A 26,332-nucleotide genomic window follows, 5' to 3' on the forward strand; every position below is an offset into this window, starting at 1 on the left:
CGAACCATTCAAGACGTTGTTCTGCTTTCGCTCAGAATAATATTCTGGATCGGGCAAGTTGAATGTGCTGAAAGAGCTTAAGAAGAATGAAATGATTATTTTTTTGTATTTTTTAATGCAACAAGAACGATCTCGCGCTGTGAGACGCTGTTGTTTGAGGCGTTGATTTTAATTAACAAAAAAATGTCCCACGCTCGTAATGCAATGTACCGTGGAACATTGCTTAAAACTATAAAGCTATAAATTATTTGCTTTCTGCCTTTATCTGCACACTCATTTCATACTGTTTCGTGTGGAAAAAATGGAAAATGTCTTCATTGACGATGGTTTTGCAAAAGTGACAATAGTAAAGCTCTCCCATTCATGAGGAATGTTTTGCGCTCATTTACAACCGATGCATCCTGCCGTGACAAGGGTCCAGGAACAAAGCATCATCTGTGTGGTCTCTGGTGGTTTAAGAAGGATGTAAATTCTTTAAAATGTTATGCTAGTGCTGGTCAGCTTTTGATCCTATGGAATGAACCTTGCCAAGAATAACTAGCTTCTTGGAGACAAGATATGCAATAGACATAGATATGCAATATGACATAGATATGCAAATCTTGATCTTGTTCTGTTATTATTTAACTAATATTTTTTAAGTTATCTTTAGCTACTCTGTTAAGATTAAAACTTTAAGAATGATGAAAAATTGAAGAGTTGTACGAAAATTGGAGAAGAGACTTAAGAAGAAGTAAACTAAATTAACTAAAGTACAACATCCAGTGCAATCGCAATAGTGCAATCGAGCCTGATAAATGCTCAACAAAATAGAGCAATCAAGAAGACTTCTGTAGTACACAAAACGCTTGATATATTACATACTGATATGTTTGTTGGACCTTTACGGGTACGAATCCTGGACTATGCTGAAGACGCCAAAGCTCTGATCATTTTAGTGCTCCTCAGTAATGAGTGCTTAGGAATATCCTTTTTGGTCTGTGGAGAAGGAGTACGTACCTTAACGGTGCAGATTTCCTGACGATGATCACAGCCTGAAGGATACATTGTTTGAAGCTCATGATGAAGAATGAATGCGGTCATGCGACGTGAGGCGTAGAAGAGCTGAGTGAACTCGTTGACTGAACCAGGTAAAGTCTAACTTGTCGGAGATCGGCTGAAGTCCTGGTTTAAGGAATGCAGTCCTTGACCGATGTTACAGGAAAAGTATGGCGATCCTGACTAATAAACGTGCTCACAGGGTTTGCCCAGCCAATCAGTCGCGCCAGAATATTTTCCCCACAATTCACATCGCCACCGTAAACCTGTAATTTGGCATGCTGAATCTCAAAATGGCATAAAAAAATTGAATTGGTCAAACAATTTTAGTTGAGAGAACTGAGAAGCAATAAGAGATAACCAAGTGAGAAAAGAGTGATAATCAGTAGAGAAATTACAGCAAATCGGAAAAAAAATGAGAGAGAAATGAAAGAAATATAAATAGAAATGAGAAGGAAATGAGTGAGAAATGAGAGAAAATGCAAAGAGAAATGAGCAAGAATCGAGAGAGAAACGTGGGAGAGTTAAAAGGCAATCGAGAGTAATGAGAGAGATAAATGATAGAGAATTGAGCGCAAATCGAGAGAAAAATGAGAGAGAATCGAGGGAGAGGTAAAAGATAATCGAAAAACGACACCGAATCGTGAGAAAATAGAGAGGGAGAGAATCGAGAGAGAAATGATAGAGAATTTCTACCGAATCTAGAGATAATCAATAGTTCTCTACTAATAAGAGATAATCTGAAGAAAAATGAGAGAGACAATCGAGAGAAAATAGAGAGAGAACCAAAAGATAAATGATTGAGAACTGAGAGAAAATCGAGAGAAAAATGACACAATAATGAGAGCGAATCAAAAGAAATGAGAGAGTATTAAGTTTAAATCGAATTAAATGTGATCACATGTGTTAAATTGTTTTTTTATTAATTAAGGTCGGCCTGGCCGATTGTCTTATTAAAAAAAAATTATGATTCTAGTTAAGTGCATTAATATTTTATGATTAATGTTCGCTAATTAACCTATCTGAATGAATTTGAACACAGACGGGCCAGGCTGCTTGTCGGAATTGTCATCTGGATTCGGTTCACCCAACAATTGTTTCGGGTGCTAATCGGCATTTAGACATTATGTTCTATTCCAAATCACCCTTTGACACATCCACACCTGTTTGTCGTCTCCCACCACTCCCTCAGGCTAAGTCCCATTTCTCTTGCGTTTGAAACAATTCCAAATTGTTAAGCATCAGGCAACCGTTTGTTGTATGCATTTGCCGTAAATATTCACTCAACCCTCGAACGTTTTCGGGCGGAACGAGCACGGTGGTTTGATTTTTAAACTCCAAATAATAAAATTCTCCGTCACAACGACGACTCGTTGTCCAGCGGGGGTAATGTATTTTTTCTGTTAATACGCAGTACCGCTTCCTCCGGGCGCATCAGTCACCAGCGACTGCTAGCCATTCATCGAACAACATATATAATCTTACATTCGATTTACGCATTCAGCGGGCCCTTTTCATGGGATGGAAAACCTTCTCATTGTGTTTATCACAACCAATCAGGCCAGCCAGCCAGCCCTGTTCTTCACCTGTTTCAGCGGGCAACACAAACTAGTGAGCGCGCGCGCCCTATTGAGTCATTGTCATCCGTGGAGAGGAGGGTTACTTATAATTGTAGTGTTTTCGAACGATTGTTTGCTCTCATTGTTGATGGGGTGTATTTTGGACGATGTGTCTATTGTTGGGTGGAATTTGTTTTGTCCCAAAATCGGGCGGGGGGCGTATTGTATTCGTGGGCAAATGAGGGCACCAAGAGGGTGACATAGAGATGAATGTTTACGGTCGAGAGTTTAAGTTGTGGATGCGTTAGGCACACACCTAGCAAGAGATGTTCAGTGAGTTAAACATAATGTTTGTTAATGCGATCAGCTCAATCAATCTTTGACCATCATTAGTGAATGGAATGGATCAGACCAACATTAAGGCATCAGAAGTGCAGAAAGAATCGCTGTTAACTCATCAATTTCTGAGCATAAATCTTAAAATTTGAATATCTGTTTTTGGTTTTAAAATTACATTTTTAGTGATAAACCTAATAACTGGTTTCCAAAGGCACCGCAATCCTGCTTTTTGTTGCGTTGATGAAATCCATCATAAGAGCAACCCAATAAACTCGAGATGATCGATTGCGTCATAAAGCCAGCCCAAGATAGATTGGATTTTTCTCCCGATCACTCGGTTTCGATCACAACTTCTTTTCTTTTCACCATGTTTTTTTTCGTCTTCGTCTTCAGTCTCTGCGGTACCACCTTTGTTTTGATGCTTTCAAATGAGCATCGGCCTGTAAAGCAAGGGCCGGAGGCATAAATAATAACTACAGCAAGCAATAATACGAACATCACCGGTCCGATTGTAAAACTGCCGCCTCGCGATCGTAACGTCTCGCGCGTTAACTGGACGAAGACATTTCAACCCAATACATCGCGTGGTTGGGACGCATAAAACCAAACACACACGATCGCCGACTCAAAAGACACAGAAAAGTATAAAAGAGTTAAACGAAATCGTGCATGCATAATTTAACATTTTACTACCACCTTCTTCGACTACGAGCGTGTTCAAAACGGCCGCCGAAAACCGTGCCGCCGCCAAACACCATGAATTACTTTATAAAGAAAAAAACACAGTCACCGGCGGTTGGTTGACAAACGTTTCTTCGAAGAAACCGAAAGAAGGAACAACATTTTTATAACATTTCGCTTCATTTATAACGAAATTAGTCGACTCATCGGTCAGCTCATGGCCAGGCGAAGGGGTGTGTCCGTGAGCGTACTCTGTGTCTCCGCTGGCTGGCAGTAGGAGTAGGTGGTCTCAATCTACCGGATTGAGAATGACTTTCTCAAACCTCAATTTCCATTGACAAAATCGCTCAGGGTGGTTGTAGTGTTGTAAAGAAGTTGCTAAATCTGTAGGAGAGTACGTTTAGGAGACCACGTGTGAGCGAGGTTAAGACAAAAGGCGCTTCTACATGGAACACGGCAGGACACCATTTCCAGGGGTCCTCCTCCTATCTGACCAGATGTTCACGGATGCAGAAGATGCGTCATGCTTCTTGTCAGGTGTGCAAAATCAGCTACGACCGATGGCCTGCCGATACCTTCGACACCCTGTGGAGACGTTTTATGGTCCGTGGTCAAAAGTCAAAACAGCGATTGAGAGGAGACGAATTGGTTCCGATATTCGTAGAAGTACTTGAGCGAAATTACAACATTACCAACAGCGAGGGATGAGAATGGGAAGGTTTCCCCGAGCAGAATGGATGGGCAGAATGGTTTGTATGATATTGTAATACTCCGGAGGCATCAATATCCTTCATTCTAGCTGTTTGTTACGTATAATAAAGGAAGAACAAAGGAAGGTCCTCTTTGATTGATTCCAGCTGCGTGGACGAATGGTCATGAAGTTAGGAAACAACAGGATCATGAAATTACGAAGCAAATGATTGTTTAGCCAAACAGACAGTTCAATTTTACCTTGATACTGTGTGTGGTCAAGGTTTTTTGTGTGTTTGCTGTAAATGAAGTTATTGTAGCTGACAATAACATGAAGGACTGTTTCTTGCCTATTTGGATCTTCAAGTGATTTACTCCAAGGACTGTCTGTGACTTCAATCAATGAAAGGTTTGTTTGTGAGAACTTTAATGTAAACAAGGGAAGACTACAATGCAATGTAATGAAGTTTTTGTTTAATTGAGCTTCTCTCTCTCTTTCTCTATCTATCTATCTCTATCTCTATTCTTGCCCTAACGACTCCTTAAGGTCATGCTTGCAATTTCTGGCTTACAAGACTTTATTATAGCACGTAGGTGGATAGTCAGTCCTCACTATGGGGGAACGGTTCGGATGGGATTTGAACCCCGGTCCTGCCGTTTATAGACTCTCTTGCCCCCTATAAAGACCCCTGTATGCAGGGATGACTATCCAGTTACGGGTGTAATGAAGTCACGGCAAGCCAGAAATGACAGGCCGAGACCTCTCTAGGATGTAGAGTCACAGGAAAAAGTTGATGATATCTGCCAACTAATAATTCTGAAATACCCAGATATCTGACTCCAAGGTTCCGGAGTCATCTGTCCTTTTCTCTCCAATTTTATAATCAAATGCGTAACTCAATAGATGATAAAACGTTGTTAGAACAATTTAGACAATTAAGTGAACAATCTGTTAGATTCATGTTATGCAAAAATGAGTTTTTCTACTTTGGGAGAAATTCATGTCTGATATTTCTAGATTCCCTTACATGTCTCACTGTAGCTGGTGATACCTAAGTCAATAGAAGTTCTAAATAGAGTTTCATATCTTATCCTCGAGAAAGCCTGATGTCATTATCTCTGGGCCACCAAGCTTCCTGACATGTATCACTCTAGCTGGATAGTTCGCCCTACGTGGAGTCAACAGAAGTTATGTATAGTGTTTGATAATTGATCCTGCCTTGTGAAACCTCGAAATCGTTATTTCTGGGCCAAAAGGTATATGAGAATCCCTTACATATCTTACTGTAGCTGGATAGCTAGTCATGCTTGAAGTTAGTAGAAGTTCTACAAAGGATTTAATAACTAGTCTTGCCGTGTGAAAGGCCTCCATCGTTATCGCTGGGCTACGCGATCTTCAAGACTCTTGATAATTATTACAAAATATAACAAAACGATAAGGCTTTTATTAGACTTGGATCAAGTCATACTACATGGATACAAGGCACGTGGTGTTCCAAATTCTAATGATGCTCACTCTATCAAACATCAAGACAACAGTTTTTTATTTGGCTATCCTTACAACTTGAACTCATAACGTTGTTGTGCTGAAAGGAACTTCGCCCGCTGGATTAAGGCTCACCGCAGCTAAATCTAAGCTTAAATTAATCCCCCAAGCATATCTTACTTGACCTGCAAATCCATTCATCACCTTCCATCTCGCAAGCATGAGTCACACACCGATTTGATGCCGTTGCCCGTTCGCTCGTTACCATGAATCAATTTCTTTTCTCTGCTCGTACGTCATAAAGCGGTTGGCAAGAAAGCCACTTCTTGCCACGTTCCATCGTCGTTACATCTTGTTTTATCAGGCACGAATCAACGGTTGGGCTCGGTTCGGTTTTTTTTCTACACCTTCTGGTCCGACAGAGAACAGATCGCTGACCGCACCGACCGCAGCAACCACCGGCGCGCTGTTTAAAACCGTTTTTATATCGATCATTTCAATCATTCAAAGTGTTACACGCTTCGTTTTCCATTTCCAAAGCGCGAAACAAGGGGAAGCCCAGCCGGGAGAGAATACGTCCGCGGCCCGACAGACAGCGAAAACTATTTATGACAGCTTTTGTTCCTGCTCGCCGGCCGGACGACTCTATGGGGCTCTTTGTGGGGGTGAAGGGTGCAAATTGTACGCAGGAAGAGTGACTGGAAGGAATGTGCCCACGGTTCAGGGTGTTCTTGAGGTGAAGCCACGAGAGTGCCGAGCTGCGCGCACATTCTGCCAAGCGAAGCCTCGGCTAACGATCCACTCGCAGCCGATGCCCTTGTCTTCCCGTGTACGAACAAGGTGGTAAAAATGTTTTCCACCTTCGCCCAAGCGACTATGCTGCGATGAGTGTGTGTGTGTGTGTGTGTTTGACTCTGCCAGACACTCTGGCACCGTCGTGTTTCTTTTTTTTTGTTCATTCGAGTGAGTTTTCTTAGACCAGACCTGCTGGAACCAACGAAAGGAATTCACCCTCGAAGAGAGAAGTGAAGATGCGGGAGATGGGTGACGGTTTTAACTTCACCGGCCAGAACAGAGCAGCTTGGCCAAAAGGAAAACAAAACGCACCTTTTCAGCCCCGGTGCATTGTTCGTGCCGGCCATTGGACAGATCGGACATAAAAGGACGGGAAGAAAAAGGAAAGAATAGAATGGGGTTCGTCATGAAGAGAAAGAAAGGATCCACGGGCTGGCACGGGATGATAATAAAACTGTTTTTCTTTTCGTCTTCCTCTTCGTCTGCTTCCTTCATTCCCCCATCCCCCCACTCGCGGTGTCCTCGTTCATTGCGGTAGGGAGTCCCTAATAAGAGTAAACATTATGGTCCAAGCCAACATTCCAACAGGCAACGAACAACGGCATTCAAAAGCTTCCCTTCAGCTTGCCTAAGGGTGGGTTTTTAAGATTTATGACCTTTTGCACGGTGACCTGTCATTGATGCGCGGGAGGGGCGAGAGGAAATGGCGTTGTCAACTTCCTCGTGTGCTCGTGGCCAACGGTCGGAAGGTGTGAAAACTGTGTATGTGATTACGCTATCGAAAGAATCGAAATGAAGTTCAAACATTGCTGGTGCTTAGTATGTGTTTCTGATCGATAAAATGGCATCAGGTTGACCTCTGAACTTGGGATTAAAAATCGGTCTGTTCGGCAACTCCCAGCTAGGGAACAAACCCCGCTATTTGTTCTACCACAATGCACAGAAGATCCTATCATTTATCATCATCGAACGAGAGGGATCTTGTACTTCGATTTCTATCATTAACAGCGCGAGAAGTAAGGCTTTGTTGTGTGCTCTTTTAGCAGCTTTCCAGCTTTCGAAGATCGCTTTTCAGTCAACGCTTCACAATCGTGATGAAATATTTAGCGATAATCTCTTACAAGCGAGCATGGACCATCAAAGAAACTAAACATAACCCCAGAAGAAACAAATGCATTGCACAATTGTTTGGCCCTCGAAGGGGACTTTGCCGACGAAACAAATTGGACCCCGGCGTGTTGAGCATGATTTTCCGCTTGTTTGGAGTGTCAATAGAGAAGAGTTCAGCTTTGGATAAGGTTGATGAAAACAATTGGTAACCTTCGTCCTTTTTCGAGTTTGGTTGATTTCGGTCGTGTTGGTGGTGTGAAAAATATTAAATCTTGAGTTGTTGTAGATCTTAGGTTAGTTTTGCAGAGTAAACGAATTGGCAGAAGCGAAATCTGCCTAAGTTGATCAAATTTTGCTTTTATACTGGGTGATCTGTTATACAAAATTAAGTTGCTGGAAGATCACACGACGAGGCCTTAAGTGTTATTGTTTGAGGAGAGAATAAAGAACCTTGAGGACACACATCTGCTTTTCATCAGAGCTTTTGGACAATAGTGTGAAGGTTGATTGCTCAGTGAACCTTGGATTTGCTCTTCAAACTGCAAGAAAAGAAAATCTTCGAACCGAGATTTGAGAAAAAAATCCCAACATGTCTTAGATGTAGTTTGCAGTCTGGGGAATAAGCCACATGCCTGTAGATAGAAGGATCCACTAGTATGGTCTGAATCTCCTAAGCAGCTATGTAGCCTACGAACAAAACGGAAACAAGTCTGTTCGAATATCTCTGCTAGGTTATGCGGCAAGGTTGGGCGTGGTAGATGCGAGAACGGCGCCGGATTTCACACGTCAGAATCGGGGCTCAAATCTAATATGGGCCGATCCTTCATAGTGAGGACCGAATAAATCAATAAGTTTAGTAAACCAGTAATGGAAGCATAAACTTGAGAGGTCATAAGACCAAGAAAGAAGAAGAAGACGAAGAAGAAGTTACGAGAAGACACTTAATTCTTCGTGGAGACGTATGGTAGTTGACTGACCTAATATCGTACGAGACTGTTATCAAACTTGGTTGATTAAATAGATTCAATTGATGAATTTGAACATCTGAAACTACAGGAGTTTTGAGAAGAAGACTTGCAATTTATTTCCTATATTATCGTTACGACTATAGAATATGGCCAACCAGCACATTCGCACCCCGGATTAGCTGAACTTGTTCTACCATAGCTCACCAGGGATATGGTTCCGGGTTAGGATAAGCCGTCTTGAAATTCAATTGAATTCTTTTTGGTAATCTAGTTCGCCATTGGTTCGCCAAGCGAAGAACATCATGGGGTATTAAACCTATCAAAGAAGACTGACCACACAGATATTGAGTTTGCGAAGTAAAAGTAGTCATAGACAACGACGAGGTAGCATGGTAGATTTGAATTGAGTGTGTCGGCTTTCGCTATTTCCACCGGGATAAATAACAGAATACTCTCAGACATGAGATCGGGATACTCTCAGATATCAGAAGTAAGACGTTAAATATCATACAGGGGTTTTCAGTTGATAATGCAATAGCATCCACTTTTATGGCAGGCTTCTTAGATGGAATGGTAAACATAGTTAGTTGATATGGAAACGGCTTCAGATCATAGGGAAATCCTATACCTTTGGATGGATGATATTACCTTATCACACATACATATTTAAAATTCTACTTTTTTTTTAATTCTTTAATCATACTTTAAAGGAAATGTAAATAACAAATAACTTTAAAAATATTGACATTTGAGATTAGATTGAAAGCTTAAGATAATCTATAAAGATTGCTAGAGCCCAACTAGGCAATCATGATGATAGAGAATATTTTGTCGATTGTTGAAAGGCTTCGGAGATTAATAATTTTAACAGGCTTGTTGACTGTATAAAAAATTTATATTTATAATCGTAGTCATAAAAACAACTATTTTTAGCGATTTATTTGTAGGATCCAATTTTCCTTTCTTAGAGAGAAGCAGGATAGTAATTGTCTGATCGATTTGTCGATTAAGAAGCACATAATTATACCCATTTTTTTGCAACCTCACGAACTATTGTATGTACGTGCAACTGATTTACTCGCATGAGTAGAAAAACAAAGTAGAAAACAACTAAATATCCCTAAACAATTGTAGATCCCTATCGAACGGTGAAATAAACAATGGGGTGTGTTATAATTCGTTGCAGCTAAAAACACAGTCCAACAGTAACACACAGCAGTTCACCCGATTCGCTACAGTGCATCTAGTGTTCTGTTCTCTTCTCTCGAGTCTCGATCGTCTGCTCTGATTTTGCTACATTTGATTTCATTTGAATGCAGGCAGATCTGAATGGTGAGACGAATTCGTTTGATGAGGATCTAACACACGAAACGGTTCACGTATGCAATCCCTTCCCGACCAGCAGGAGGAACGCATCGTTCGGCAACCCTTGATGACGGGGGCAAAACTTACCGTACCTGATATGGCCCCTTTCCCAAAACATTGGGCTTTGCTCTACAAAAAAAAAAACACAACGCAACGCTCCAGAAGTGTTTTACTACATTGTTTGAGCCTAATTTAATTATATCATGACCTTCCCATTTTGCAGTTCTTCACGCGGGCATCCCTGCCTGATGTCTCGTTCCGGGCTGCAACTTACTGTTGCAATCTCAGTGTCGGTTGTTATTTTTTCATCCTAAATGTGTGTAATTTAAAGAAGCTCGTAAATAAGTTTCTGCCCGGTTGATTTTTGCAGTAGCAGAACCAACGAAAAAAGGAGTCTACCGGGTGTAAGTCACGGGAAAATGTTTTTGTTTCTAATTTATGACGTTACGGATCGTTGTACCGGGACGATAATCGACGGATTGAGCCGATTCCTTTTCGAATGAGCGAGACAAAGAGCCACGTCTTCTTAAAGGGATGATCTTGGGAATGGTTTACGAGCTACGGCTCCCGGCGAGCAGATAGTTTGAAGACAAGAAAAAGCAATATTTACGGCACATCTAATGGCGTATTTAGCAGTGCATTAGAGGTCCTAAAAATTTCACGCTAAACTCACGCTGGTCTAGATTTATGGCGCCAAGGTATAGCAAACAGCCTTTTAATATCCTGTTTTACTGTGAGCTGAAGATTTTTTTCTTCTTCTGTCGGTTGGTTACACTTCCTCGCACCAAACTTTCCTAATCGAAGGAAGTTGATCTTTGCACGGTCGCTGGTAGGGAAAATAACAAAAACCAGTTCAAAGACCGGTAGTTAGTTTCAATGGTCATCGATTGACCCTTAACCCCCCCCAGTCTGGTGTTTCGGACGGGTGAAGTGAAAGTCCAAAAACGGGATGCTCGACTTTTGGGTAATGTATACCACCATTCCTTCCAGTTCCGGTTTGTCCCCTTGCATGATGAGCTAACGACTTGATTAATTTCTTGTTCTCACCATTGTCGTTCACCTTAACCTAATCCGATGGATTGTTTCCCATAAATCATGCTCTCCCGTGTGTCTGCATTTACCCCGAAGGATGTTGCCGTAGGTTGCCAACTTTCTTCTGGCCAGAAGTTAAATAAACAAATAAACATCACTTACGATCATGGGATGCAGAGGTGCAGGATGTTTTCGGTTGTTGGGAACACGCACCCGAGCCGACCTACTTTTACTTGCAGCCTGATATCGCGGTAAGGACGAACGGATGTGATGCAAATTAAGGGCGCCTTTGACTGTGGTATGGCTTGCTTGGGAAGTGTGAAGCTGAGTCTAACCACCGAACAAGATCACCGGGAACGGTAGCAAGTGAGGGTAAGTGAGGGTATGCGGACTGACAAGACTATGTCAAAATTATTTTTGACAGCCAACTGGCCCGGACTGGTGACCCCTTGGTACGCATTTGGTCAGTTGGTAACGACTGCCGAAGCTCTAGCCCATGGGACGATTTTTGATTGAACCAGTTCTCGCCGTTTGCTGGGAAAGTAAGACAAGAAACGGTTTTGAATGGGTATTTGACGTTGTGTTTAATTAAAGTTTAATGGACGCTTGAGAGATATCTGTGAGGTTTGGTAGCTCAGGTAGCGTAATGGCAAGCACTCTAATGAACCATTTTGTTCTTGAAGGTATGATGCAACTGCTTATTGAAGATCGCAAGGACTTGCAGGACGAAGTGTGCTAGATAGAAAAGGATTTTCCTATGGTAGTATAATTAGATAGATATCCATTCTTTAGTGTGTGTCACGCCACATTCTGTGTCCTTCTCAGAATATGCCTCAGTCTCTGTCTCAAACTTCGTCAGAGGACCTAAATCAGACCAGAGGCATTAGTTTCTAGGTCTTTATTTTAGTCAATATTGGAGGTCTCTGCACCAGGTCACTTGTCCAATTCGATGAGCTCCACCACACATCGCCTGATTTTTACCAACAATTGCAAGAATCCAATAAGAAAGACATCTTATCTACCTCCTAATGTTGGTTGGATTAAGAATTTATTATGTTTTATCCAGAAATAGTGAGGATCCTGCATCAAACCATGGCTGGCAGGTGATCCGTCGAGGCCTCATACCTGTTCATCAGAAGTCTTCCTTAATCACTTGTAAATAGTCCTATTCCTTTCAATCCGTTTTGCTCCATAATCAATCAGATTTATAACCCCAAAAGGACCAACTTCATACCCTAAGGCTAATCAAGTCCGGTGGTCTCAGATCAGACAAGGATTAGATTGGAATAAGGAAATTGTTCCTGAGGCTATTCTGTCCTAACAAAACACACTCGCCGCAACAGCTACTGCTCAATAGCTTAGGTTCTGAAGATTTGATCAAATAACGCACTCCTCCACAGGAAAGTTGTAGTGTAAACAAGGATTCTTGAAGTCAGTTTTGTGCATTTGTGCGTGGAACTATCTATGATTCAACAAAAACAAATCCCCCCCCTAGAAAAAAAGAGTCTGGGAAAGCAGATAGTTTGAAAACGGCAAATGAGGCACAGAACCGGGCAGCAAGAAAGCAAAGCTAACCCAATCGCTGTTGCCTACTACTCCGGAGTTTAGCATAACAATGTTGAACCGAAAAAATAATCAACGAACAAAAGGGTCCCAGGATCGTCGTGGCCGACCGTTCGAACCAATCCTTCTGCCCCTGGTAGATGAGCAGCAACCCAACAGCCAGGCAGGCAACAGGGGCTGCTAGGCCTTTGTAAAGCGCGCGCTTCAGCATTTTCCAACCAGCTACGGCAGTGCGTGCCGCTATTTCCACACCAGCTTCGGCATTTCCGTACCCCTTTCCTTGTCCCTGGTTTTACGTTGTTCTGTTATTTTGCAGACAATCTTCGCATCCCTTCCCGATTCCCCGTTGCTGGTGCTTGTCCATCTGTTTTAAAGGTCGGCGCGATGATCTAGTTTTGCGAAATCTCTTCTGCTCCTGTTTTAATTTCGGGAAAACAGGCTGTTGCGCTTGGGGTGGCAGCTTATACAGCAAAACGCTTATCCCTTCGGAAACAAGGGTTACGTTCGCGCCGGGTTTTGCTGTGCACTGTCTGTGTGCTAGTGGCGTTGTTATTATTTTTTTGCGGATGATCACATTTGATGAGTTTTTACAGCCTCACCCTTGTACCGCTTGTCGCTCTCATTAGGGTGGTTCGAATTCGTTTCCGGATTCGTTTAATGGATTATTACCTGCTTACCGTATTGTGGAAGGGTTGGGGAAGCGTTTTTTGTGTGTGTTGTTTGCTGTGTGTGCTGTAGTTGCCTTTCGCTCATTGTATGCATGCGTAGCATCACTTTACGATCAGCTTTTTAGATAGGTGCTGATGCTGATTGGAACGTCGCTAGCGAAGGTTAACGTCGATAGATGGTGTATAAAGGCTGGGTCCTGTAAATAATGTAGAATTGTCTTCAATATCCAGAAAAAAAACAAGCAGTCCAGTTAAACAATTAACAAAGAGTTAAAATTAAACTAAATTTTCAAAAATAATGCCACACATTTGTTAAAATAGCAAATAATCATCCTGCTAGTCAAATCAAAAAAGACTCTGTAAATCTGAGCTCTAGGAATTGTTCTAGCAAGTCGCAATCAGGATTTTTTGCATTACTAGAAGAGCCTTACTAGAAGTAAATTCTAGACTAACGTTAAACCTACGAAATTATACCGATTTACTTATTGTAGCCGTGTTAGTGTTTATGAAGCTTAATTCAAATCAATTGTTGTTTTCGTATTGAAATGGCTCATAATATAAGATTTTCTTTCAGTCCCACCATAATTTAACGATTGTCATGGTTTGAGGTAATGCTCTCAAAGATTATAAGCTTTAATATATTTAAAATATTTTACATTTTTACCGTTCTTTTTCTAATTTTACTTTACAACCTCGAGTGATCTTCATTCGACAGGAACAGAGTTCTAATCCCATCGGGACTTTTCCTCTGTAGTGAGGACTGACTATCCAACTACGTGGTATCATTAAATCTAGTAAGCTAGACATGACCTAAGAGATCGTTTGGCTAAGAAGAGAGAGAGAGAGAGAGAGAGAGAGAGAGACAGAGAACCTCGAGCAGTGTTTGGCTTTCTGTTAAAGAGGCGAGTGAGGTCTCAAAGTCCTTAAACCTCTATAAAAGAATGATATAAAAAAAATTGGCTTTCTGTGACTTGATTTTACTCGTAGCTGGATAGTTAGTCCTATGTTCGGAGAGGCAGTCTGGATGGGATTTGGCCTCAGGTCATGCTATTGCCTCCGTCACTGGAACGCACCGGCCATTCTACATTCTACCATTCTACAAGAACAAAATCTGGAACATCAACATGTTTTGTAAAATATTTCTGGAAGATATTTAATGTCTTCAAATACTGAACACTATTTATTGAGCTGTGTTATTGTATAAATCGGTTCAGTCTTTTTAACGCTAAAACTGCAGCCGGTCTTGTTAAACAATCGGTCTGGGATGGGATTTTAAGCTCGGTCCTGTCTCTTTGAAGACCGACGCTGCTGTCGCCTCGGCCATCCGACACAAGTTATATTGTTAGAGCTTAAAAATAATTGCAAATATCATGAAATAGGGCAACCGGTACACTGCTGCTTCAACAAACCACCTGTGCAATCAAATAATAATTGAGAGTTATTATTAAAGAGTAAATTTAATTTATAGTGCTTATAAACTCCTTGTCCGATCTAGTTCAAGACCAGTCCCGTCCAGATCGGGTTCCTATACGAAGGATTAACTATCCAGTGAAACTTTATCATCGCCAAGTAGCCAAAACCTCTTGAAATTGTAGAGCCAAAAAAGTAGAAACTACCAGGTATTATATATAATATAATTCTTCGTTTAAAATATTAATTAAATGCTAGGGGGTTTTCTACTCTGTATATATAAATACGCGAAGGAGAATGTTCCAATATTTTTTTGTTATCTGAATTTAAAATAAATTTTATTCTTAATTATCTGTTTTATGTTTTGTTATTACTTTTCTTCGAACCGAACAAAGCAAGTGCTCCTATATGTATAAACAACAACAGCAAAGAATAAAAGAACATATCAGGCCTCGTTTTGTGTTTGCAAGCAATTTTTCCTCATCTCATCACAACGATTGCAATAGATCGGATTATGGCCGGCGGTTCAAATAACCTTGCCATGTTTCCAAGTCCCATCATTCTCATCCACAGCACAGGTGTGTCAACGTAAGCGAAAATCTCAATCGATTCTCTTTCATCTTACAGAAAAAAGATTTGCATATGTTTATCATTCAGCGTGCAAACATACACAGAACGGAGAGAGAGAGACGCATCCTTTGAGGTTTTAGAAACGCTTTAGAAAAATTGTCTCCTGCTTTTGTACCCCATTATAAGGAAGCGGTAGATTAGAAGGGCTACCCTTTCTTCCATTGCATCTCCATGCCATTGCAGTACCATAGCCAGTAGTATCGATTTGCTAAATCTGGATGATCTACGATCAAAATTGTTTCCTCGCAGCATAAAAGCGTTCAAAAGCGAAACTCCGTTCGTACGAGGAACATTCGGGAACCTTTCTTTCTCATTATGCTAGGTATTGTGAGTTTAGGACAAGAATTTGTTCTTCCTCCAGGCTTCCAACTGTGTCTGTTTGTTCGGCCCATTCGAAGCATCGACGGTTGAAATCGTTTTATTGGGAAGGTAGGAGGTGTTGGCTGGAGTTGGCTAGGTAACGCGCCCGGCTCACGACTTCAAATACCTCAAGGGTCTCAAGTATGGCACGCATTCGGGTTTCACCCCCAAAGCGTTCCTTCTTTCCGCGTACGCATTCCGCCTTTTGTGTTGGGTAGGATGATGTACGACCTCTCTAGACTTTACGCCCAGCGGGACATCGGCGACAAGCTGTCTGGGACGGTACGGGATTTTGGGTCTGACTTCTGCCGCTCAAAGTCGCCAGACTGTCTGGCTATCCTGGGCCATCCTAATCCCAGGAAATGACGCACCAAATGTCCCTGCACGCACGCACGCACGCCGTCCACACACACACACACACACCCCCGGGGTCTTAATGCCGGGCTCATTTGCCGTTCGAGTCGGTTGTTCAGAACAAACACCCAGAGAACCACAGGCCTCTCTGTCTCTCGAGGCACGGGGAGTGCAGGTACATAACTTTATGAATGGTCAATACACCTTCACCTTCCAGTCCATTGCGGAGGATCAACTCATTATGCGCCCATGGGAAAAACTTCAACGGTTGTAGCTATTGAGCGAACCCAAAACCGGGTCATCTTGTGTTCATGATGCTGCTTTTTCTGCTGCGTCCAGAAAAAAACCTTTCTTCTACATCAACACGCAAAAAAAACAATATGGATTCTCTGGGCTGCGCAAGGTCAGCCGTTTTTATTTCCGATACTCGAACTTCGGTGCCATCTTGCCTTTATTTCTACCCCGAACAGAGAAAACAATAAGGAGAAAATGAGTGTGCTAGGTCGAAGCTTAATGGGAATAGTGCAACATCAGAAGGTCCCGGGTTCAAGGTGTGTAGCAAGAGTGGCAAAAAAGAGTTTTTTTTTGCTTTCGGGTTTTGCTACAATTTTCTATGTTTTTGCAGATCCATTTTTTTGCTTGTTTGTTGATCGAATCCTTGGCCTTAGAAAACTGATTTTCCCACGGCTGGGAAAAGGTGCTTTTTTTTGTTGCTTGCCATACAAATTGTGTATTTTGTTTTTGGGTTTTTTTTTGGGTCTAAAAAGCCGGAAAAGGAAATTTGTTGCAATGATGCAATTATCGACAGATTGTGTATGTGTGTGTGTTAGGGTCGGTAAGGGTACGGGGTCTTTACAATGGGAAATGATGATAAGCTTTGTTCGGCTGCTGTAACCCTTTTGTCTTTCTGGAGGAAAAAAAAAACACAAAATTAAGGCCACAGGAAACAGAGCGAAAATCAGGCGAAAAAGCTGGAGTTGAAAATGGCGGCAGAAAGTAACGCTTTTCCAATCAGATATTGGATAAGAATCTTTGCTTAATCACGCTTCTTTTAACCTTTGATTTGTTTAATTTTTAAGTCAGCTTTGTCAGATTAATCTTTATGTAAAATAAAATCAGATAGTTGGCAGCTTCAAACTTTATTCGAGACATGGCCGTTGAACTTCAGGATATTGAAGTTATAGTTTAGACATTGGAACAGACATCACCAGCTTTGGGTGTCCAATTGAGAATGAGGCTAGAATCAGTTTTGCATTAATGAAAATGGATATTTAATCTCTCTCTCTCTCTCTCTCTATCTCTCTCTCTTTCTATTCTTGGCCTAACGACTTCATGTCTGTCATTACTGGTTTACTAGACTTAATGATACCACGTAGTTTGATAGTCACTGTCTCTACGGGGGAACGGTCCTCACTACGTTGGGACCTCATTACTACTCCAATATTAGGTTCTGCTCTAGTTTTCTCTACTTTAAACTAAAGTTGTCGACGCATCTTAAGTTTACCGAAATAGTTCCCTTCGCAAATCGTACTTCGTACCTTGCGAAAAACATTCATCTCTAGACCACCGGCCAAGTTACCAAGCCGGATTGGTTCCACTCAATAGACTTTCGATCGGTGGAAAAAATGGCCCATCCTGCCAGTCGGCGTCGATCGGTATCTATCGATTGACATCTGTCAATGCACACACACACACCGCATACGCTAATCTTTTGCTCGAAAGATCAAAAGCAGATTGAGCAGCACCGTTCGGCAGGCATTTGCTTGGCACCCGGGCAACGTAAGCGATACTCTTCAAAGAAACCTCCGAACCGAAGTTGCGACGGGGTTAGCAAAAAAAAAAATGTCCACAGAAAGATTAATCTGGTGACACACAAACAGCGGCATCAAAGTGGTGCAAGACGATCGAAGGGTATAATGCCAATTTCGGCCAATTCCGGGGATCTATGAGAATATTTCTGCTACGCGGACGTTCTCGGCTCAAGTTTGTGTCGGTTTGGGTGCAATTTTAATTGAGTTTCACGGTAGATTACATTCCAATGAAATTATCATCCGTCATCTCCGATCGATTGGTGGCAACCCGTTGACAAAAGAAAACCCTTTTTTTGCGAGTCGGAAGGCATGAGAGAAGTGTCTGTGTTGTAGTGCTGCATGTTAAGATGGATTTTACGATACTTCAGGCAAGAGCGGGGTTTGCAATACCGCGGTACGGTGTTAAAAACATCCCCTTAAAGTGCGGCCTTAGCGAGATTGATGAAGAGCACGAGCTAGGAAAATGAATATTGATGAGAAAATCATACGAGATCTGCATAATGTGAACGATGAGATAGGGTGAAAGAAGTAGAATTGGAGTAGTTGAGGCTTTTAAAGGTTTAGGAATTAGAAGAAGCTCTTCTTAAAGTCTTCAGCGATAAAAACACAAGCCCTGAAACTAGATCAACAACATTCAAGGGTACGGAAAGCCAACAACAACTAAAAAAACTCCCATTAATTCCGTTCGTTAGTTTTCGCTTTCTTCAGGACCAAACCACATGTCCTTGCGTTGTACAACAGCCCCTTACCCCAGGAGTGCGTCACACAGTTTCACAGCGAAATTAATCAATGGTTGAAGGGTACGCGGGCTCAAGACGATGGGATGAAAGCATTAAGGATCGTAGCCAAACTTACTACGGCTACAAAGTAGGGCGATTCTCTAGGCTGACCTTTCGAAAGTAGTCTGAGGTGAGTTCGTTTTTTTTTTGTTGAAGAATCCATTTCTGAAATAAAATTCAGTTTTGAAACCAACACATGTATGACAATAGACACGGAAAAAGAAAACCCACCCGGAGTACAAAAGGAAGATGAAGTAACGTTTGGCTTTGTTCTAGCTGTCACTCAAAAGGACCTCATGTCAGGATGTCAGACAGGCCATTGTTCGCTGTTGATACAACTGTGGATCTTCATCTGGAAAAAGGATAACCTCTTCTAACTTTGAAGATGTTTCTGTGTCCCTCTAACTGACACAGATAGTACAGAGGGAACCGCAGAATTTCATCAGATAAAACACACACTCAAACAAACTTCTCGAAGTTGGGGTCCGACGTCTGCTAACCATGCTCTCATCATCGATACAAACTAATTAAAGTGATCATCATGAACATCCACATCGTGCTTGAGCTTCGAATCTCCTCGCTGTGGCAAATTAATAGTGGCACCAGACGCTCTAAAACAATATTTATCGTCATCGTCCTCCATCCCGATATGGTGCGGTTTTCGAACGCCCCGAGCAGAGTTCCGAGTCGATTCCGTTGATGCGGACGACATGTACATGGAAGGAGATCCGGTAAAGGCGCAGGTTAAAAGCGATGCGAGCCGACGCGAGCTGTTTAGCTAATTCCAATTTATGGCTAATATTCCAGTTTTATTTTATTGACGTTGATGGTCCATAGAAATATTGTTATATATCTTATTCACTTGTCGGATTAAGAAAATTGTGTATGGTTTATACGATCAATAATGGGAGGACGGGGTGGGGTAATGGGGGTAACAGGGTCCGCGCCACGGACGGTTATGGGTGAATGTTGGACCAGTGTGTTTCCCTTGCTTTTTCCCGTTCTTTTGGTGATACGCTTGTGAAGTGATTGCCGGGTGACGTGTTTTGTTTGGAGCGGTGGAGAATCTTCGAGTTTAATGGGACGCTTGGCGAGGAATTGATTGGCTAAGATTGGCGGTAAACACAAGAACCTAGCAAGGGATTAAGACGATGAAAAACATCAACCGTTTATTGATGGTTCGTATTATAATGTTTGCCGGTTTTATGTGTAGTATCGAGGTTTCGCGTTTCTAAGGCCGCCTTTTTCTAACAGTCTGTTTCAAAGGTATAAAAGGTTCAAAAGTGTAGGGTATACAACTAACTATATTTTTTTTCTGAGAAATGGTAGTAAAATAATGATTCTTTCTATAACCAAAACTTTAAAAGCCTAGGTTTGAAAGAGGTGTCTTAGCATAAGAGTCCAAAAAATTTCTAGAAAATAACCCATGCAACTTAACAAGACAACTTCTGCCTTTCACGACGAAATTTTAGCATCCAAAAGGACCCTTGCAGATATGGTCAAAAGCGTCGATGGTCAAAAAGTGTTCTAACTGCTATAAATCAAACACTGCTGAAGCGAGCGATTCAGTACAAGGCCTCAAATGTATAATAAAATAAGTTCGCTTTAGAGCACATAATTCGGATTTTTAGATGAGCTCATTTGTAAAGGGATTAATAAGACTAACTCTACAATAAATTGCCATGATAACGACTTTCTTTGTTAAGCTTATTTAAATCCTTTGAAGACATAATTATTTGCATGAAAATTTGATCTTCTTTTTAAAGATGCTCGCTAGAGTGTGATTGTGTTACGGGACGTAATGAAATGTCTCCTTAAGGTATATATAACCAATATCAGATAGCATTCTAGTTGGCCGTGTAGATGACTAAAGAATAGGGACATGGTGCCCCATAATCGTATGTGAGATCCATAGTCCTTGTCTATAGGACTAACTATCCTAGTACTTGGTTTGATTAAGTCTGCTAGAAAGCTAATGGCAGGCATGACTTAAGAGGTCGTAAGGCCAAGAAGAAGGATTCCTAGTGCAAGACACAGGACATGCTGGGATTTTAATATTTTTTTGATCCATTGTTCTATTATTTCTGACGGAATTTCTAGAATTCAAACGCTTGTGTCTGTACCAAGGCTTAATAATTTCATTATGGATGTTAATTCATATTGTACTGAATACTATAATCGGACTTGGATATATTTGACCTCCGCATTCATACGTTCATTTACTGAGATCCTCCAGATCACTGATTCTCGATCATTTTCAAACATGAGGTTCAGACTCATGAGGGGCGGTCCGGTGGCAGAGGCGACAGCGGCGCAGGTCTTCACACGGCAGGACCGCGGTTGAAAACTCATCCAGACCGTCTCCCAGAGCTGAATACTTTACTACGGGTGGAATTAAGTCACAGAAATCCAGAAATGGCAAACCGAGATCTTTCAAGGTTGTAGTGTCAAGGAACAAGAAGAGGGAGTCCAGACTTGTCTTCGCTCAAAGTTGTTTCCGTATAGAGATGCGAGATCACTCATCCTCCTGAGCTGAGTTCTAGACAAGCCTTCGCTCAAAGGATTGTATTCGAATTTGGAAATACGAGCTTCATGCTAGTGCGATTAACCTCTTCTTGTCCTATAGAAGATGCTGTCTTCAGGCCTGCTCTGCTTCCCTCAGTAATGTTATATTAAAAATCGTTATTCTACCATACTTGTCGATTTTGAAATAATCTCAATAAAATTCTTGCTACTCGCCATTAGTTAATTTGAACAATTATTTTCCGTTTGATTTGATTTTTCATCTTCAATCGTGTCTACAACCGATTGAGCAGCCAACAGTGAGAGCTTCTTATATTTATTCGCATACAATTCAATACTTCCTACAATCAGCTCTTTTGCAGTAGCTTCCATTTCCAATTGTTCACTTCGACTGCTCGAAAAGGCGGGATGAACACACAAGGCGAAAAAACACATCACCATCAAACAGCTCCCCGAAAAGGTGGAGAGCTCTCTTTGATGTTTAGCTGAGATGGCCAATTTGATGCATTTTCATCCTTCAAAAAGGGCGAATCTCCTGTCAGACCGACCTGTTCGGAAGGGGCCGGCCGGCGTCAAAGTTGACGCACTTTCGCATTCGCGTACAAGAATTTCTTAAATGCTGCTGTTGACCTTTTGTGCTCTTACCACCCCCTTGAGGCGTTTGTTCGCTTCAGAACATTTGCTGAAACGGTGAAAGTTTGTCGTACTTTTGACATTTTCGGCTGGGCGCGCGTGAACGGCATTGGCATGCTTGCCCTTTGTTCGGTTGATAGATGTTTTAGACGAAGGAATCCTGACAACTACTGCCTTCGATGCCGTTGCTGGCTTGCTGTGGACGAACGGCATAGGCTGATAAGAAATATTGTGATCCCGGGGGGGCTGTTGGTGGGAGAGTGGCATAAAAAATCCGATTGTGGTAAGTTGGCCATATGCGAATTTGGGAAGCGGTTTTATGTAAGCAGTTTTTAAGCAAAATTGCCTTGCGTGTGCGTTGTTTTGCGTTTTTGCTGCTCGCTGCTTCGATATCGGATGCTTTGTTATGGCATCAGGTACTGGCAGTGGTTTCAAACGAGCGGCACCAGGGTTTGCCGAATTAAGCGCCCGTTTTCTTAAGGCCCCCAATGTTCAACCGAAAATCAGCAACCGTGGGCCACGGTTCGGAAATCCGCCTAACAATGGCTTCAAAGATTTGCGTTCGCACAATGCGGTCTCCAGATGGCAGGGGCTCGCGAAGTAATCCCCCCTCGGTCGTCGTTTGACAGAAATCAATATCGTCGCTCACTTATGAATAGCAGAAATCAATAATGAAGTGACGTGCAGGTTGAGAATATTTCATTATGCTGTGACTGCAGAGTGGGGCATGCTGGTGTTCGAGGTATTGAGGGCAGGTATTGATTGAATAAAAACCAGTGAACTGATGTCTTGGACACATCACTCTGGGAAGAATAACATTGAGTATATATTATCAAGACATCTAAGTGAAGTCTTAGGACACTAACAGAATAACTGAAGTACCTTAGTCCTTACCAAAATATTATAAATGTCTCATTCAGAACCTGCTATTTCTCTCGAATCAGAGATCCAGATTGAAGTAAACAGACACTTTACGTCGGTTAATTTTCATCGTCGAAAACAACCACCTAACATTTGACCATTAATTTAATGTACCGGAACACTCACCGGACTATGTAAGGAATGTTGAAACTTTCTGGGTTTTCATTCCTTCTTTAGTTTTGTTTTTTCCACTTTCTGGACTCATTCCGATCATCACGATGAATGAGCGAATTTGAGGATATGTGGACGAGAAGGAAAAAGCGATCAACACACACACAAGAGAAGACCCAAACTGAACACAACAAATTCAATGGCTCCGTACTGTCTGGAATGTCCAGCACGGGCAATAGCGCTGAAGGAAACCCATTCCGTTTCTGTCCATTAATGCGTTCCAATGTCCCTCGCCGCGGGGCCGTTGAAACTGTTAACCGAACGCTAAAGAGACGACTCCAAAAAGTAAGCCCTAAGGATGTTTTGAATGTGGCACTTTTATCTTTGTTCGATGGTTTTATTAAATATCAATTTAGGGTACTTCTTCCCTGCTTTCGATTGCCATCGCTACGTGCCGATGAATGTTTCGGCAGGAAACCGAAACGGTTTGTTCGGCGATCGAAAGCGAAGAATGGGTGAGATGATTGAATAGCGAAGATGACTGGGATTAAAACGCGAACCGAACATGTTTTTGCTGGCAAATGGCAAATGGTGGGCATTTTTTTAAATATCGACACCCGGAACAATTCTTTGCCTAACTAGAACTTTGAGCAGAGGCTTGGAGGTGCAAGTGGTGCTTGACAGTTACTAAATGATGTTTGGTGGAGCATTGAGGGGGAATGGTAGGTAGGAGAGTAAGGGTGGGGTTTTTGTTGTTGATGGACTTAGAATTGTTGGTTTCATTTGCTCTAGCGGTTCTAGATTCAAGTGGCATTACTTGGTGATATCTGGTGAAGTTTTTGGTCCTGAAGATAACAATATATTTGTGTGGTAGTTATCTATCACTTAAATTATCTCTGATAAATATTTTACCAATTAATAGATCTCAAATATACAGAATTCTGAAGTTAATATTGTCCACATCAGGATTCTGAGACCGCTTATGCCACTGTGTTTCAAACATAATAGACAACTTTTGATGCTCACTTCAAACACCTGAAATTTTCTCGTTGATTCTTGAAGTGTGTTGCCTCGACTATAGTATTCTTCGGGACCGGGGTTTTAGTCTCTGTGCTGGGACCTTCTACCGTAGTGAAGACTAACTTTTCAACTACGTGGTATCAATCAGTCACCTATCTCAGAAATGGCAGACATGGCGTAAGAGGTCGTTAGGCCTAGAAGAAAGAGAGTGAGAGACCTATTATCTCTGGACCAAGCTTGCCTGATGGATCTTGGTGCAGTGATATATCTTGGCGTAGTGAGTTCGAGTTTAAGTTAAAATCTTGAAGGTTGGCATCACTTTAGACGTAACTATAGAATATTCTAATCATGTTAAACACTGGAATAAGAAACATTACTTATCTCGAGTTACTCTTTTCTGTTGGAGTCTCTTATGTTGCGGTGGTTCCGTAAAATCACAAAGACTTGCTTAATCTAACATCGTTTTACAGGATTGACCCATCGATTCATCCGTTGTATGTCCATCCGATCTCTAATATTATTCAAAAAATATTATATTTCTTACAGTTGATTTCATTTTCTAATCTACTTTCTCTTACTCATTTTTCTCAACAGGTTAAAATTTCAACAATCTCTCTTTCCAACGATACGGTGAGTAATGCTTCACGTTTTAACCCAGCTAACAAGCTACCTTCTAACCATTAGAACGAGACCTTCATCGAAAGATAGGATACGAAACAACTGGACAGCCTGAAGTTGGAGCCGAAAACAAAAACTAATCACCATCAAACTCAAGCGGCACACTGCATGAATTAAAGTGCCGTGGGTAAAGATTCAGCCGAACGGTTCGGGGATGGAGCTTTTAGCTCCCAAGAGCGTGAAACAACAAATGCTATCGATCAACTGTCTTTGCTCTCCCACACGATCGGTCCAATTTCCATATACAGTCAGCGGTTTTGTTTCCGAGCTGTGAGTGTGCGGCGGCACAAACACGATACGTGACTATCCTTCCTCCACGAGATCTTCCGTTCAATTCCTGAGGGTCTCGTACAAAGGTCCCGCCCAAGTTGATCCCCATCCATACGAACACCCCGTCAAAAAAAGAAGCGTGGCGTACGAAAGCACCACCCGAGCCGACATTGGGCCGCGCTCTCCATTATGGCGGCGATGGAGGGACCTGGAGGATCCGGAGCTGATGCTGTGTAGAATTGGAAATATGATTTATCACTCCACTAATTCATATCCCGAACAATAGGTGTATAATGTACTTTGACATGTTGAAAAAATCATAAAACAAATAAATTGTTGATGATACGGTGGAATCCAGCATTCGGGCGTGCGAGAGAGAGACACGGACGAAATCTTGAACCGTTTTTTGGTGAGGGCTTCTTTGAACATTTGAATGCCTTTTGGAGTTGACCGGGGCGCAGTTCGAGGTTCGTCTGTTTTTTGTTGTTGCTGCGGTGATCTGGGACTCGCGTGAAAAGCGGAATGATCCAACACTTCCTGTGGCCGAAGCATAAAGCGGAGCACAATTAAGACATTTTGTACGCGCATGTATCCGATTGACCCGCTCGAGCTGATGGGACTCACATGATGACGCAATTTCTCAAACCACTCGAGAAAAAAAACCCGAATGGACGGAATCCCTTTTAACCGGTGGCTTCGAGAGAGTGATCGAGCTGATGACGGATGATCGATTAGTTAGCGGTGGCTAGTGGACTCACCCTGCCAAGCCATTCCTTTCTGTATGCCGAAGAAAACCGCAAAACCCAACCCAGCCTCGATCGAAAGGCCTCGGGGTTAACCTTCCACGGGTTAACTGGGACTTCAAGATCGATGAATGAAGACACGTGAAATGCATGTGAAACCTTCAACGGAAAGTGTGCTGAAGGGATCCGGCTTTGATATTTAAATTAATTGATAAATTATTCACCCATACACCCCATCGGTCCGCTCTATACTCCCGGTCTGAGACGGAGGAAATAATAACGCGCGTGCCCTGGAATGTTGCCGATCGAATTTCCACTTGTGGATGTGCTGCAGTGCGCAATAAATAAGCATTAGAGCTGAGCCGTTGATTTGCGGCAGGTAGGACGGAGTGGTGCACTGCGTGTGTGTGTGTGTTGTAGTTGGCAGGCTCACTCCGGTACTTATCGACCGTTTTCCACCCCGGTTTGGGACTCTGGGACTGCTGCTAATAATGCTGTTAGTAAACATTAGAGGATTAACTGTTGACAATTTATTGTAGCTTTCCTGGCTGCTTGGAACTAGGGTCAGTTAGACAATGTAGTTTAGATGCTTTGTACATAAATTTATATGTGGTATAAATATTACTTTCCGATACATAAACGGAGGGCTTAATGGGGTTGCAACCACAGTATGACAAAACAATTTGGAAATATTAAGCTGAATTATGGTGTAATAATATCTAGAACAGTGTTATAAACTTTGATGGTCTTTTCTTGGTTTATTATATCGATCTGGTATTAAAAATTTGTTTAGTG

At 41.9% G+C, this 26,332-nt stretch overlaps 1 protein-coding gene across 3 annotated transcripts in view; it reads left to right on the forward strand.

Annotated features, from left to right (window-relative positions):
• Positions 1-26,332, forward strand: part of LOC118507266 (SOX domain-containing protein dichaete) — a 210,875-nt gene that overhangs the window by 98,672 nt on the left and 85,871 nt on the right. For all 3 annotated transcript variants that reach the window (XM_036045558.1, XM_036045559.1, XM_036045563.1), the window contains one exon: positions 24,441-24,476. In XM_036045558.1, coding sequence (XP_035901451.1) covers positions 24,441-24,476 — 36 coding nt within the window. The remainder of the gene's footprint in view (positions 1-24,440; positions 24,477-26,332) is intronic.

This window comes from Anopheles stephensi, chromosome 2 (assembly GCF_013141755.1).
Source record: "Anopheles stephensi strain Indian chromosome 2, UCI_ANSTEP_V1.0, whole genome shotgun sequence".
NCBI lineage: Eukaryota > Metazoa > Arthropoda > Insecta > Diptera > Culicidae > Anopheles > Anopheles stephensi.